This window comes from Bison bison, unplaced genomic scaffold (genome assembly GCF_000754665.1).
Source record: "Bison bison bison isolate TAMUID 2011002044 unplaced genomic scaffold, Bison_UMD1.0 scf7180017864167, whole genome shotgun sequence".
Taxonomy (NCBI): Eukaryota; Metazoa; Chordata; class Mammalia; order Artiodactyla; family Bovidae; genus Bison; species Bison bison.
The window spans coordinates 7,695,961-7,711,532 of NW_011494739.1; the positions used below are offsets into that span (position 1 = coordinate 7,695,961).

A 15,572-nucleotide genomic window follows, 5' to 3' on the forward strand; every position below is an offset into this window, starting at 1 on the left:
GGAAGTCGCGGCCCCCGGACTCCAGTGCCCTATTCCTTTTGCTGGGCTGCGGCGTTCATGGTCAGCTTCCGTCGAGCCTGTCTTTAGGCTCCACTTCCCCTCTCAGGCTATGTGTCTTTGCAGGAGGGTGGGGCTGAGGTGCAGGACTGGAGCTGTGGCACCCGCCATCAGAGGTCTGGGTGGCCCCTCGAGGAGCTTCAAGAATGACCGTCGATGCCACCTGGTCTCCTCCAGTGGCTGAAAACCGCAGGCCCAAGGGAAGAAGGCACCTGCTTGGGGTGGCAGGCAGGGTGATGCTGGAGTTTCCACCCCAGGCAGAGTCCTACACTTCTATCCCTCAGCAGCAAAGTGACCTTGAGTCTACGGGGTACCAGGCCTTCTGTTGCCGACCCAGACTCCAGAGCCAGTGGCTTCATGCTCAGGAGCCCACCTGCGTCTTGCCGGGAAGGGTCGTATAGCCACCTGTGTGGCACTGGCCTGCTCTGTCCAGCTTTCTGCCTGTTTACTCATCCTTCAAGTGGGGACAGCGACTGTGACCTCAGGGTATTGTCAGGGCTGAGCGGCTCAGCCAGGGAACGTCACCGTGCTGGGTCTACCTGGAGGCTGAAGACTGGGCACTCACCATGAAATCTGCCACACAGCTCTGTGAATGCTCCCCATGCAATGTGCCAGACATGGCACACAAATTTCTCTCTGTTAGCGAGGAGAAGCCGGGTCAACATTGATGGATTAGGGCCCTGCTGGCCTGCTGTTCTAGTAGGAGGGCCCTGGCAGGTGGAGGGGGCAGGACCCACAAGCTGGTGGCTAATAGTTACACTGATGTCAGATGAGGAAGATAAAGGGGGATGGCTGTCATCTGGTTGTTGGCCCTCAGCTCCAAAACCATGCTGTCTGCTGCTGGATAATGGGGCTGGGCTCTGGGGTGGTCTCTCTTCTGCCAGCTGGCACCATGTCAAGCTTTGAGGTTGTTGCAGAGATAGCGGGGCAGGGGGCAGAACACGGTCTTCCTGGTTCTGTGCGGGGCAGTGTCCTGGGTGAGCTTCCCTGTGGTTGTGCAGAGGGCTGACGGTTCAGTGGCGGGTGTGGGGCCAGGGACATAAAGGTGTCGATGAGAGGGTCTGCGTGGCGCCTGGCGCACATTCTGTTCCCGCAGCCCTCCCCAGAGGCTCCCCATCCCTGGACACTCAAGAGTCACCCACCCGGGGAAGGTGGAGGCCCGGCTGAAGCCCAACCCTGCCAGCTGCACACGCCATCCTTCCTTACACTTTATTCTCCCCATGCCCTGGGACCCCCATCTCTGCAGAGGTGTTGCACTGCCGCCTGCCGGCCTTCTTAGCTCTCACCGGGCAGCACATTTGTGGGACCTCCCGCAAGGGGGCGCCCGAGACCACTGCTTGGAGCTCGATACCCCGTCTGGAATGGGTAGCAAGGCATGCAGCCCCTGGGTCCAGGGTACCAGTGGAGTCTGGGTTGGTGGGAGGAGGGGCACTGCCCAGGAGGGCCTGCCCGTGCACAGCAGGGCTGGGGGCGGGGCTCGGCTGGAGCTTGAGCCATCTCGGTCTCCCAGGACCCTGCTCCCCACAAGGGAGCAGATGCTGGGGTGAGAGTGGTGGGTAAGATCGTTTCCGAGATGGAGGGGTTCAAAAGACCAATCGTCTTGGCCTTCACACCCCTGTGGATGTGGCAGGACCCAGTCCACTACCCCGCTCCCGGGGCTGTCTGCTTGGCTGGCAGTGGGGGTTGTCCTGGCTGCGGGCAATCAATCAGGTGGGGCGCATCACTGGGCAGGCTGGGATGCCCTGGTCTTTTCCCAGGTGCTGGTGCTGGGTGAGGGACTCCTGGCTCCCTGGTTCCTCCTTCCTCAGGTCGGCTTCTTGGAGGCTGTGGGAAGTGGACCAAGGTTAAGCTGGGAGGCACGGTAGTAACCTTGCGTGTCCTCTCTTACGGGGACACTGGGCTTTTGCCCAGGGCCTCGTGGGCAGTTTCTGGGAACACAGGAGCCCACACTGACAGTCAACCTGTTCCTGATGGCAGCGGATGCTGGACAGGGCGGCCTGATCGGAGGGGAGCCTTGGGAATTTGGTAGAACGTGTGTGACCCTGGAATCCGCCCAGCCCTGGGGCCTCCCCTGCGACCTTGCAGAGGGTCTGGGGCATCTGGATAAGCTAAGCTTATAGGGAAATGTTCTCAGAACACTTGGGATGTTGGCAGGTGCTTCCATGGGCCTACCTCTGGGGTCACAGAGAAAGGACATATGGTTCCTGGCACCCTTGCAGGTGAGACCTGCACAATGCTGGGCTTCAGGCGTGCCTCTGATGCGGAACCAGCTCTGGTTCTGGGTCAGATGGATCAGGTTGGCATCCTGACCCCGCGTAGCACCTCTGTGACCCTGAGCAAGTTGCCCCACCCTGAGCCCCCACTTTTGCATTTGTGAGACAGTGATGGCTAATCCCCGGGCAGGCCCATGAGGCCCAAAGGCAGTAACGACCGGATGCTCCTTGAGCCTCTCTCTCTATGGGCACACGACACAAGGGCGCTATTCTCACTTATCCCCCGTGAGGTGCTGAGGGTATGGGTACCATCTGGGGAGCCCCTGCCTTGGTCTGGGTGGGCGGGCAAGGGGCTGGCTTGACTCCATGTGGAAGGTGGGGGCAGATGTGGTGCACCCCTGTGGACCCTGCCTGCCAGGACGTCTTCCAAAAGTGACCAGCTGGCTGTGCTGTGAGGTCACACCAGCATGCTGGCCTCCTCCAGCGCTCGCCTGACAAACAGGCTGCGGTCACCTTCCCAGCAACAGTGGTGCACTGTGGCAGCCATGGCCCAGCCTGCGACACAGGCCTGCCTGGACAAACACCAGGCGGCGTGCAGCATCAGCTCAGGCGTTCAGAGGCTCTCGCGGGCGCCTGGAAACCCGGCCCGAGCTGCCACTGTGCCCGGAGCAGGAAGTGGGAGCCGTCCTTATACCCTCGGCCTGGGTGGAGAGGGAGCCCACAGGCACCACCCTTGGCAAAAGGGAGAGCAGCCCCCAGCCCCACATCGGGAATAAACACACCCATGCCTAGGAGGCAGCACCCTCTGCTGGGCCTCCTCCTTAAAAGTGGACAAGGTGGTCCAGGTGAGCTTGACCCCTCCCAGGTGGGGCTGTGAGAGGGGAAGGGTCTAGGACCACCAGGCCTGGGGCTGTTCGTGGCCCAGGATGCCCCTTCTCCCTTGAAGGTGACACAACTGTCCTTGCCTGTGTCCCACTGCTGTCTCATATCGCCTCCTTTCTGGAGGGAGACAGGCTTGGGGTGAAGGGGCCAGCCCAGCAAGGAGGAAGTGGACTCGGGGTCTGCCCAGGCCTGACCCAGGCCCTCTTACAAGACTGCTCTGGGAGCAGCTCCGCGTAGCCAGAAAGGCTGTGGGTATTGGTGCTGCAACTGCCCCGCCCCCACCTGGGGCCTACCTTTGCTCCAGGAGTCTGAGGCCCGCTTCCTCTTCTGCGGGCCCCGTCCACACTCCTTGTCGCAGACACACCCGGGTCCCTCCCCTGGCGAGCTCTGTGTGGCCTCCGCCCTGGTGCTCAGGACCATCTGAAGAGTGGGGGTGTGGTCATGGTGAGGACCCCCCCAAGCCTGGGGCAGCCAGGGTGCCACCCCCCTACCCCAGTGTGTGGCAGCACTGACCTCACTGTCCGAGGTGTCTGGCTCGTCCAGCTCATCCGACTCCAGCTGTTGCCCATGGACTTTGCTGAGCTCTGCAGGACGCGGGGTGTGGGTCAGGCCAGGATGGTGGCCTGGGCATCTAGTAGAAGCCTAGGCCCCTAACCTGCCAGGCTAAGACCAGTGGCAACACCTCTGAAGCTGGGGAAACTGAGGCACAGAGAGCCCGAGTAACCTGCCCTGGGGTGGAATCCAAGCCCAAAGTTCCCTACACTCCTGCAGTGACCCCACCCACTGGGGTGCCCCTGGCTTAGTTGCTGGGTGACAGGGAACTCATCACCTGCCCTGAAGCCCCAGTTGCTAGGATGCTCTCCATTCACTTCCTGTGGTCAGAAACGTGCCCTCCCTGGGCCCCTCGCTCCACTCTGGGTCTGAAGGTGGGGAACCAAATCTGAGACCAGAGTTTGCTGGGTCAGGCCCTCCCTGCTCACTGTGGTTCCACTTCCATCGTGGAACACTTGCTGTGTTCGCATCCTCACCTGGGTGGCCGTCTCCACCAGGCCTTGGTGGGTAGGGGGGAAGTCTAGGCCTCCCTCTGTCCTCCTCTCCTGGCCCACTTGGAGAGGGCAGGCTGAGGTGGGGCCCTGGGGCAGAGTAGGGCGCGTCCTGGCAGGAAAGAAGGAAGAGACTTGAGCTCACGTAAGGCAACTTTCCTCTCTCTTCCCAACCCGGCCTCGGGCACAGCCTGTAGGAGCCCTGGACAGGACGGGGCTGGAGGGTCAGCTGGCTCCCTGTGGCTTGTGACCTGGGCAGCAGGCTTTCCCTCCGCAACTGGCTGGTGGAGTGGAGCAGAGAAGAGAGGGCAGCCTGGGGCCCAGGTGCTCTGGGTGGGACACCCAGAGCCCAGGAACGGGGCTTGGTCCCTCACCGGAGAAGATGGATGCTCTTCCGCCTCTGGCTCTTTGGCTTCCTGGGTGCCATTGCTGAGTCTCTGGGCTCCACACTGGGCAGGTGGTCCCACTCCCTGGGGTGGCTCAGGGCTGGGCGTGGGGACCTGTGGAGGGCTGAGTGACCCCGACTGGTTGGCAGGCTTGGGAGTGCTGGCCCGGCACCGACCCCTCTCTGAGAGGTCCAGGGGCTTGTCTGGGACATAGTCCTGTGTGGCCGTGCCCTCCTTCCCCTGGGGGCTGCCCGGGCCTGCAGGCTGTGGGTGCCTCCTTCTGGACAGGGTTTCCCTGGCCGCCTCGCCTTCAGGACCCTCGGAGTCTGAGTCGGCTGGTGGGGAAGGCGGCGTCCCTCTGGGCCCCCAAGGGCCCCTCAGCCGGGCACTGCCCACCCTGCCCTGTGCCCGCAGCTGCTGGGCCAGGAGCATGTGCAGTGCGCCTTCCAGCCGTGGGTTCCGCACGCCCACCAGGGCGCCCGGCAGGCCCAGCAGGCCCGAGGGCTCCTCCCAGGCCTCCGCCTCCCCAGCCTTGAGGCCCTGGGACTGGGGGCCGCTGGGGGCTGTGGCGGGGGCCGGGGGGCTGCCAAGGTGCAGGGTTAGATGCCGGTTCAGGAGGCAGAGGCGGTCGGCCTGGAGGGAGTGCTTCAGGGACTCGCAGGTCCTAGCAGAAGGCCGAGAGGCCTGCAGGAAGCTGTGGGGAAGGAGAAGCCTGGTGATTGTGGGGCGTAGTCAGCCCCACTTCACAGGGAGGACTAGGGGTCCTGGGGGTAAGGCAGGTGCCCACGTGGCACGGTGGGCAGTGGGGAAGGGAATGCCCGGGCCCCTGGGTGCCTGGTTTTAGAGTTGCCTGGGGCCTGGGGATCAGAGGAGGGAACTGGCCACTAAGGCCTCTCCCCCTTCTGGGCGTCAGCTGCCTGCCCAGTCCCCTGGAGCACCCTGCCCACCTGGTGACCCACCACAACCCCACCCCCACTCTCCTCAGACCACGATGAAACGGGGTGCCCAGTCCCCATCTCCTCTGTCCACGAACCCCCACCCTGCCCTGGCCGTTCAGATGTCCACGTGGGAACCATGCTGCAGGCAGGGGGAAGCCAAGCCAGGGAGAGCAGTTCTCCTGAAGGGACAAAGGGAGGGGCTCCCTGCTGCTGGCCCCTGCCTTAAAGCTGGGACCAGAGGAGGAGACCAGGTGCCCAGCTGAGGGAGCTCCTGGTGGTGGTAGAGGGCGGGCACTCACCTGTCCAGAGGGAGGCTGTGCTCGCCAGGTGGGCTGGGTGGGCTGTTCCTGGTGGGCAGCAGTGGGGGCGTCCCATTGGTGGAGCCCTGGTCGGCGGAGCAGGCCCGGGACCCAGGCCGCACCACGGCGATTGTCCCATGCAGCTGGTTGGAGATGCGCTGGGGGTTCTGCACAGGGTAGGCGGGTCAGTCTGGGTGGGCTCGGCTGCTACCTTCTGCCCTTTTCTCTGTGCTACCTTGGGCAGGTCTCCCACCCACTCTGAGCCTTGCTTCCACCGTCATAGCGTGGAGCTCAGGACTCCGTGCTTGGCACGAGGATGGGCATGTTACCATGTGCATGGCACACAGCAGGGCTGGCAGTTCTGGCCTCCTCCTCGGGCTGCCCGGGAAGAGGGAGGAGTGGGTTCAGGGGTTCGGGGTCCCTCACCCTCACCATGTCCGGGGTCCGTGCCTCATGAAGATTGGGACTTGGGGAGATTTTGGCCATTGGCGATGTCCCGTACACCCCCGGCCTTTCTGTGGGAGGAGGGACAGAAGGGAGGACAGCTGCTGAGGGGTCGGCTCAGCCCCTGGCCCGAGGGTCCCTGGTCTCAGGCTGCTCAGCCCCCTGCCCCACACCCGCCTCTCCCATGGACCTGCACCTGCATGGCCATCCTCTGTCTCCTCGTGGCCTCCCAGTGGTTTCTCAGTGACGGCCTTCCGGGCGCCCAGGGAGGGGAGCAGCAGGGGTGATGGGGGGTCCGAGATGCCCTCCCTGAGCTGGGGCTTGGGTCTGTGGGAGGCAAATATGAGGCAGGTGAGGGGGCAGCATCCCAGAGACGATCAGAAAGGCCAGGGCGCCCTCCTGGGGGCCAAGCCGCCTGTGTGGGAGACCCAGGTGACCAGGAAAGACATCATCGTGGGCTCACACCCATGTCTGGGGGTGGCCCAAGCGCCAGAGCTGCCATGGGTGCTGCGGCCCAGCTCTGCTTCTGGGGGGTCTTGTGCCTGCAGACCAGGGGAGGTCGCTATCTGTCCCAGGATGCTGGCCTGTGGGACCCCTCCCCCTGCACAAGTGCCTGGGGCTCCCCCCACTCACCCTGGGCCCTGAAGCCGCTTCACTTCCTCCTTCAAGGCGTCATTTTCCTCCTGCAGCCGCGTCAGCTCAGTGGCTGCAGAAGGCACTGGTTAGGAAGGACTTGGGGAGGGGAAGGGCGAGCGGGGTCCTCACGGCCCTGGGAGTCCCCCTGTCTTGGCCCAGCTGGGACTCCAGCACTTGGCTTGGGGCCTGGCATACAGCAGGAGCCCCATAGATGCTTGCTGCCTGAGTGGGTGGGTGGATGTTGAGTGAACAGCACCAGCCTGGAGGCTGTGAAAAGGGATGGCGCTCCCTAGCCTCGAGGGACCCCCCAGCCAAAGGAAAGGGGCTTGTGCTCATCAGCAGGACTCACGGAACCCAGGTCTCTGCGGGACCCTCCTTATCCTGAGAAGGAGGGAGCTGAGGCCTTGAGAGGGCAGGGACGCCCCGGCCCAGTGACTGAGCAGCAGGTGGCCTGTGGGGGCCAGTGGGGGGCTTTGCACCATCTGTCTGTGAATTGGGGTGCGGGTGTCCCTCCTGACAGTGCAGCCCTGGGTCACCTCCTCCCCTTTCCCCGAGACCCCTCGTTGGGCTGAGGAGGTGGGGGGTCGCCGGCCCCCACAGGAGGACGGGGTGCAGGACACGGGGCAGGGGGGCACTCACTGAGGAGGAAGACGTGCTGCAGGTTCTGGAGGAGGGAGCTCTCGAACTCTTGCTGCTTCTTTCTGGCCAGCTCCTGGGTGACCATGCAGCGGTCACACAGCCCAGCCCGCAGCCTGCGGGGCGAGGAGGGATGGCGAGAGGCTGCTCTGAGAGGGAGGGGCCGGGATGCCGCGCCCCCCCGCCCCCGGCCCAGGACCTGCCCTGCCTTTCCCCACCACGTTGCCCACCCTGTGGGCTAAGCATGCCACATGCTGTTGAGTTTGGGAAGGAACCTTGAAAAGTGCAGTTTACTTAAGGCTCTGAGAAGTCCTGCAGTGGCTGAGTTGACTCCAGAGTATCCCAGACTCATTCTCCACAGAACGCTCTGGTCTTCCTCCGTCCCTGCCCCCATTATGAGTGGGGTGTGAGGTGCCCCCACCTGTTCTCCAGCGCCCGCAGGTTCTCCTTCAGCGCCTTCTGCTGCTCCCTGAGCTGGTGGTTCTTGGCACAGAGCTCCTCCACCCTCTGGGCATCCCTGTGGGGGACAATCTGAAGTGGGGGGTCTGATCTACCCAGAGAGCTCTCTACTACCCACTGTTCTCTCCCTGGCCACCAGCCTAGGACTTCCTTGAGACTTGGGGCCTCTCAAGGGCAGTGCCAGCTCGCCCAAGTGTGAGCGTGTATGGCCTTGAGGACTCTGTCTCGTCCATGTGCCACCTGGCAGCGTTCTGTGAAGTGGGGACCTGGGGAGTCTGCCTGTGGGTCTCCAGGACTCACGTGGAGTCCCCCTGTTGATAGCTATTGTCCCAGAGGTGCCCTTCATGGATGCTCCTTGCCCATCCCCTTGGAGGGTCCCTGTTCACTCTGGTGGGCTTGGACTTTCCAGCCCCACTTCCTCCATCTCCTCGAGGCATGACCTTGGACCAGACTCCCCCTACCTGCTATGCTGAGCTTCACTTTCTCCTGCATCACTGCTAGTGGCAGTGCCAGGGCCCTGGGGCTGCAGGGGAAGAGGGGAGATGAACCCTGGGGAGTCACTGCCCTTCCAGTCTCCTGGGCCAATCCTGTCCTCACTCACCGGCACCTCTCTGAGTTCAGTTCCATAAGCTTGTTCTGTAGGCCTGAGGAGTGAGGAAAGGAGCAGAGGTCAGGCCCAGCTGGGCTGCCACCTCTACATGGAGCCGGGGCATTTCCTGTCCCTGTTTGTCTGGCAGAACCCTCTCCAGACGCCCGCCACCTGCCTGGGTCCCTGCACTGACTCCCTGAGGTCACCCCCTTGGAGGGCTCCCAGTCTGCACCTGCTGCCAGCTTCTGGTCAGTCTCCTGGCGGCCTGGGACCCCGGTCTGGGCCCAGCCTCTCCCCTCCCTTGACTCTGGCTCTGGTGTCAGCTGGGGATGGGTTCCGGATGCTGGGAGTCACCAGTTACCCAGCCAAGGCCCGGGAGGGATGCTTTTTGGGTGCTGCCAATGGGCCCCCAAGGGAGACCCCAGCACAACCCCTCCTCCCCTCCCATCATGGTCTGGCTTGGGTCCTAGGCTAGCCCAAGCAGTCCCCGCCCCTCCGCGTCTCTGGGCCTTTGATGTGGGAGGGGGAGTGAGCACTGTCAGAAATGTCAGGGGAGGGTCTGGTCCAGGCACTGAGGGAGTGAATGGAGCAGGTGGCTGCAGTCCTGTTGCTGGTGGGGAAACTGGACAGACATGCGTGCCAGGGCAGAGCTTAGCCTGGGGTTCTGGAAGGGGCAGAGGGATTTTAGCTCAGCACCCGGAACGCTCCAGACAAGCCTCCGGAGCCTTGGGCTCCATTCCTACAAGGAAAGTAGGTAACCTCCCTTCTGGGGGACAAGGAGGCCCCCACCTGGGGCAAGGGGCTGGTTTTGGCTTTAGTGTCTCAGCTGTCTGTGGCCAGGCTGGTCTTTTATTTCTGCTCTGATGTGAACTGACCATTTGGGGGCCACCCCTCCAGGGCTGCACTTGGGTGTTGGTCTAAGGCTGGGTGCCTGGCCACAATGCAGCTCTGGGCTCTGGGTCAGGACTCCTTTTCTGGGCCTGCAAGTCATGGTCCTGGTTTTGGCGAGAATTGGAGGCAACATGTGGGAGTCCCCTGGCCTGACCTTGGCCCTTAGACTGCTGTCCAGTTGAGAGTTTGTCCTCCCCAAGGTACTCACCCATGACCTCATTCTCATGGACTTCCTTCAGTCTGTTTAGTGACTCTGTGAAGCTCTCCATGGCTCCCGTGGCCCTGGCCCTGGGTCCTCTGTGCTCCAGGTGTGGGGAAGGCCCCTTGGCCTCTACTGGCCCTCTGTTTCCAGCCTGTGGAGCAGGAAGCCGTAGGACAGTCACATTGGCTCAGGAGGGGTCTGTGGGCTGCAGGGTGCAGGAGGTAGGTGTGGGAGTCCTGTCCTGTGACCACCCACTGGGTCCTGTCCACGCCTAAGGGGGGCATGTATGTCCATCCTGTAGGGATGGGACATTCTCACTTCATCTCAACTCCCTAATCCAGTCTTCACAGCAAAGCAGATGGCCTGAGGGGACCAGCTCCCACTTGGTGCTGGGACCATGAGGGTGCACGTGACCTGTGATGAAGCCCCAGACTGGAGACGCCCAAGCCGGCCGACAGCTGGCGGGTCAGTAAGCCAGGGTTTGTTCAGCCAGTGGGAAAGCTCTCTCAGGAGGGTCCAGGTGCCCGCAGTGGCATGGATGGCCCCGTGGGGCCTCGGTGGGGACTTTGGGGATTGGCTGGCTATTTTCTCTGTAGGAACTGGTGGCTGTGCACAGGCAGAAGTCCACCTAGCCGCCCCTCATGGCCTGGGCTCTTTTTCCTGCCTGTGTTTCACCTCCACGAAGCGTTTGCTAAAACTTAAAAGGTTGTGGGAGTGAGAATCCAAGCTGGGAGCAAGATAACCTTGCCCGTTGTGTGACTGCCGTGAGCTCTAGCCCCTCTTAGCAGCACTTTCTTCCCTCTGGTAGTGGCCACAGGGCCCGTCCAGTGGGCCTGGTGAGTATCTCTCGGGTCCCACAGGGTCCAGCTCAGAGCCGGGAGTGAGCCTGGGGCTCAGCCCCGAATCAGGTTCCTCACTGTGGTGCCAGGCGCCACCCTCCTCCGGGTGAGAGCCCCTCAGTCCTGGTGGCACACCTCTGGTGGTGGGTACCACAGGCCACCATTGCTCTGTGGCACTGTCTGTCACCCAGTGAGAGTCAGACCCACAGCTCATAGCCAGGTCAGCAGCGATGCCACCAGCCCAGACCCATGCCATCATCACCTCCAGGCCAGGGGGAGGGAGCCCTGGGGTCCCCTGGCTTTGCGTCTGCACATGCCCAGAACCTCACTTTCCCTCCTTCACAGAGCCTGCCTCAACCCAGGCCACCACCAACCGGCGCAGTGCTCCACCACCCCAGGAGGGCCTCTTCACAAACCCTGGAAACCTCTGCCCAAAGACCCCTTCGGCCTTGCCCGAGGCCACACGCAGCCCCCTCCTCCGCTCCTCACTGAAGGAGGTGTGTGGTCCCACTTGCGTTCAGAGACCGGAGTGTTTGCATCAGCAGTCCCCAGACTGGAAACCCTCCAGCGCCTGCTGGTAGTGTCCAGCGGTGGCAGGAGAGATGACGATCCAGGGCTGTTACGGTTTGCTTCCGAGACACAGCAGAGTAGGGGCCAGCGCACTGCAGGAGTCATGCACAGGAAGTGTAGAAGAGGCACAGCTGCTCTGGGCTCTCTGAAGCTGGATGGTGGGTGCCCTGGCAGTGGGACCGCCAACTGAGGGGGGCAGGCCCTGTGACCCCAAGATAAGCCAGGCCGGGGCAAGCACTCACTGTCCTGGAGCTTTCCAAGAGGACTTGACAAGGGGGCTGGCTCTCAGCTGGGTCCTCAAACCCCAGGCTCAGCAAGAGGACAGAGAATGGTCCTGTGTCTCACAGTGGCCACCAGAGCCCACAGGCAGGGATGTGCTAGACGGATGGAGTGACAGGAAGGTGGGGCTCTCCAAACTCGTTTTAGACATGCCTGGCCTCTGGGACACTCCCAAGAGATGGCCAGGGAAGAGGGGGAGGTCTCTGCCTACTGACTGTGTGTTGGGTGGGTGAGGGCTCTGGGAATGAGAGGAGCTTGGTGGGGTTCCCTTCCTTGAGGCTGGAAGCCAGAGGGGTGTCCTGGCAGGTTAGGGGACAAGATGCTGAATTGCAGAGGGTGGGGGAGACCAGGGCTGTAGTAGGGTGTACATGATAATTGGGCCTCACTTCCTGAGCCCATCTAACCCTGACCACACTGCAAGGAGCCCACTTTCCAGATGGGGAAGCTGAGGCCCAAAGACATCAGGTCATGCTCCCTGGCTGCCCAGTGGGAAGCGGGAGTCGGGGCTTGACTCCTCCCTGGGGCTGAGGATATGTCCTTGCCCTCTGTGGACCAGGGATGTGCTCCAGGTGGCCCTGCTCTGCTGGCTCTCCCATCTTCATCTGGTGGTGGGAGACGGGACTGTGGGAGGAGCTCTCCTCGGCTCAGGCTCCCTGCAGGGGGAGGTGGGCCAGCTGGGGAGGGCCAAGCCATTGTGCCTGAAATTCCACCCAGACCTGCCTGACAGGCCGTTCTTCCCTATCAGCGTCTACCATGGGCCCTGGGCTGGGCCAACACCCATGAAGGAGCCGCCCCTGGGAGCCTGCGGTGCCCCAGGCCCAGGAGAGGCTCTGCGGTTGGGCGCAGGTCCGAGTGAGAGGCCGACATTGTTCCTAATGACAGCACTGTGGTGTGGAGCCAGGTGGATAAGGGCCCAGACACCCTCCTCTGTCTGGGTACCCCAGGCTCCTCTCTATTCCAAACCGCCCAAAGACCCCACCTGGCTGTCCCTCTGGGGTCTCTGATGGGCAGGGGGCAGCATGGACACAGACCCGGGGCCAGGCACGGGCAGCACAGCTGGAAGGTGTATTCTGCTGGGAGCTTCACATCTCCCAGGGATGACCAGGGCTGTCCAGCCACTGGCAACAGTGCCATGGGGGTGGTGTGGCTCCCCTGGGCTGGCAGGTGACAGAGGGCGTTTGGCCAAGGAGAAGAGGACAGTCAGTCTCCTGGGGCAGCCCTTGACCCAGCCCCCACCCTCAAAGTGCAGGGGGGGTTGGGTCGGGTCCAAGGAAGCAGCGGAGGGATGAGGAAGTGGGTCCCCAGCTGACAGGAATTTGGTGGTTGTGGGTAGGAAGAACCTCAGCTGTAAAAGCGCATGTGGGGTCTTCCCTGGTAGCTCAGTTCATAAGAATCCGCCTGCCAGTGCAGGAGACACAAGTTCGAGCCCTGGTCCAGGAAGATCCCACGTGCCGTGGAGCAACTAAGCCACACTACGGAGTCTGTGCTCTAGAGCCTGGGAGCCGCAACTACTGAAGCCCGCCTGCCTGCTGTGCTCCTCAACAAGAGAAGCCACTGCAATGAAAAGCTCGCGCATCACAACTGGAGAGCAGCCGCATTTGCCAAAACTAGAGAAGAGCCTGTGCAGCAACAAAGACCCAGTGCAGACAGAAACAAGTAAATAAACATAAATGAAATTATTTTTAAAAGGTGCATGTGGTCTCGGCCCAAGGACGGTGGGCCAGCCCTCCCTGGGGGCCTCCCTGGTGTTTGCCAGGTGTGCTGAGAGCCACTAAGGGGAGAGGCGCTGAGGGGCTCAGGGAACTCAAGGCAGGAGGGCTCCCCCCAGGCCTGGGGTGGGGGCTACAGTGGCGTCAGGAGGCGGGAGCAGGTTATGGGGTGGGGTCTTGGCTGCTGCCTCTGGGCCTGGGGGCCCTGGGCACTGGAGAGGGTGGCCCGAGTTGCCCACTGTGGGGGCTGGGGGTGGTGGTACTGGAAGAGGAGACCTGAGGGCTGCTCCTCAAGGGTCCAGGGTCACTCCTACTCCTGCTCTGGACAACCAGGCTGGACGATCTCTGCTGAGTGGAGCCCTAGAAGCTGCAGGTTGGAGGGCAGGGCAGGGGTCAGGCACACTGGTGACCCTGTGCACCTGCCACTCACCTGGGCAAGGTCAGCCTGCGCAGTGCGCCCTGGCCTGCCTGGAGCCTCTGTAGACGGGACTAGTGTGTCCCCAGAGCCTGAGTCCCTCATCTGAGGTAACCGCGCCGCCACCTCAGGTTGTTTGTGGGCGTGTCCCACCAAATACGTGTGTCCAGACGATGCCTTCCGGGTGATGTGTGTACTCAGCCCAGGGCCCAGCAGGCACTCAGCTAACTGCAGATGGAGACCCTGCATCCATCCCATGCAGCAGTCCCTGCAGGGAGCCCCAGGGGTCCAGCAGGGCTCCTTACAGGAGCCCAAGTTCAAGTGCCACCAAGGCCCTCTACAGGAGGACAAGAACACCCCTGAGTTCAGAGCAGAGTCTCAGATGCCAGCATTGATGATACACACTCGTGCCCTGCATGGACACTCAGGGACCACTGCATCTTCATGGCCGTGTCTCAGGGAAATGCCCCTGCCACCATGTAGAGAGAAGGCCACCGGAGCTCCAGCTGTCGCCCTGGTCTGGGTGCTGCCCACTGAGCCACAAAGCCTTGGTGGAGAGTTTCTTGCCCGGCTCCTGGGCCAGCCGGCAGGGCCCTGGCCACTTTCTCTTGTTGGGGCCTCTTGTCCAGCATGCCCTCTGGTCCAGGAGCCCCAGGGCCCCACTTCTGCACCTTCTCTGCAGTTGATCCCTCCACCCACCTGCGAGTAACACGATGACAATGGTGCAGCGATAACCACAGCAATGGCCCTTGTTCCCCGGGCATCCGCTGAGCCGAGCACCGGGCCAGGGCTCTCTGCGCTGTGTAGCGCCCACTGCAGGTCTCCTACCATGTCCCAGAGTGACCCAGGGATGCTCCGCCTGCCCGTCACCAGGGGCCTCCCGAGGCTAGGCACACCATCCAAGCCCTTTCCATGTCCCCACACAGATCTTTACGGAGCACCTGCTGTGTGCCCTGGCTCAGCCCACGGGTGTGATTGGAGCTCACCCTGCCTTCTGGCACTCACTGACCCATTCTACAGACTCAGGGACAGGTGAGAAGTAGGTCAGAGACTCCGGTGGTGGCTCCCTACGCCCCACGTGGTGAGGGAGAAGCCCCTTCTCCGGTCACCTTAGCTGAGTCTCTCTCCCACTGTGTCTCAGTGTCCTGGGCCACAAAACGATGGCAGTACCCTAGCCCAGCTCCTGGAGACTGAGGAGTCTGCACCCCTTGGGCTTCCGGGTCTCCTCCATGTGGCAGGCATCCAGTGCCCGTTGACTGCAGGTGGTCAGGGGCCAGCCTGCCAGCCCCCACATCCAGGCGTCTGGCAGGAACGTCTCATGTAGTCAGTCCCTGGGCTCACGTTGCCTGTGGAGTGGCCATGACAGCCCTCACTGTGCAGATGAAGGTTCTATGGCCCCGAGAGATGGCACTAGTCGACAGTCACCAGCTCGCAAGGGACATGGCCAGTGCAGCCTCCTGCAACCTCCTGGGCCAGCTCAGATGGCAGGTCCTGAGAGGTGCCATTGCCTGGATGGTTTCTAGCATCACCAGACACGTAGACCCATGACACATGTGCATACATATGTGATGCCCACACGTGCAGACACAACGGTATCCTAACAACATCCCAACGACTACTGCATGAGAGAAAAGTGTGCACATGCGTGCACTCCCCCCACTGCACGTGGCACTGCGCAGGACGGGGGAAAGCTGCTTGCACGTGTGCGCCCATACTCGAGTATTGCATGTGCGTGTGCACACATGCACAGAGGCACAAGGCAGGTGTGCACTTGCTCAGCAAGGCCGAGGTGTCGCTGGTGGCTCAGATAACAGCGGGCCCTGCAACCTGATTCCTCAAGGATGGGCCGGCCCAGGGCCACTGCGACTTCTCAGCCGCCTCCCTGAGGCCTGGCGGGGGGAGGCTGAGCAGGACCGAGGCCTGGGAGCCTTTTGTCACTGCTTCCCAGGGGACACCAAACTGAGGGCAGCTGATGTCCTACAGTGGCCTGCAGGGAGCCATGGCTGGCTGCACCACGTTCCAGCCCTCATTCCCCAGCTGCAGCCTGTCTGAGGATCCAGGCGGTGAGGCCGGACCAGGATGAAG

General features: G+C 62.5%; 1 protein-coding gene across 1 annotated transcript in view; it reads right to left on the bottom strand.

Moving 5' to 3' along the window:
• Positions 1 to 1,777: 1,777 nt before the first annotated feature.
• Positions 1,778 to 15,572, bottom strand: part of RBBP8NL (RBBP8 N-terminal like) — a 14,469-nt gene continuing 674 nt past the window's right edge. The window contains exons 2-14 of the mRNA XM_010841874.1: positions 9,682 to 9,826; positions 8,595 to 8,637; positions 7,956 to 8,051; positions 7,538 to 7,650; positions 6,896 to 6,968; positions 6,434 to 6,589; positions 6,251 to 6,329; positions 5,819 to 5,985; positions 4,570 to 5,275; positions 4,181 to 4,307; positions 3,666 to 3,736; positions 3,446 to 3,572; positions 1,778 to 1,881 (exon numbers count right to left, since the gene is read on the bottom strand). Coding sequence (XP_010840176.1) covers positions 1,862 to 1,881; positions 3,446 to 3,572; positions 3,666 to 3,736; positions 4,181 to 4,307; positions 4,570 to 5,275; positions 5,819 to 5,985; positions 6,251 to 6,329; positions 6,434 to 6,589; positions 6,896 to 6,968; positions 7,538 to 7,650; positions 7,956 to 8,051; positions 8,595 to 8,637; positions 9,682 to 9,826 — 1,923 coding nt within the window. The 3' untranslated portion in view covers positions 1,778 to 1,861. The remainder of the gene's footprint in view (positions 1,882 to 3,445; positions 3,573 to 3,665; positions 3,737 to 4,180; positions 4,308 to 4,569; positions 5,276 to 5,818; positions 5,986 to 6,250; positions 6,330 to 6,433; positions 6,590 to 6,895; positions 6,969 to 7,537; positions 7,651 to 7,955; positions 8,052 to 8,594; positions 8,638 to 9,681; positions 9,827 to 15,572) is intronic.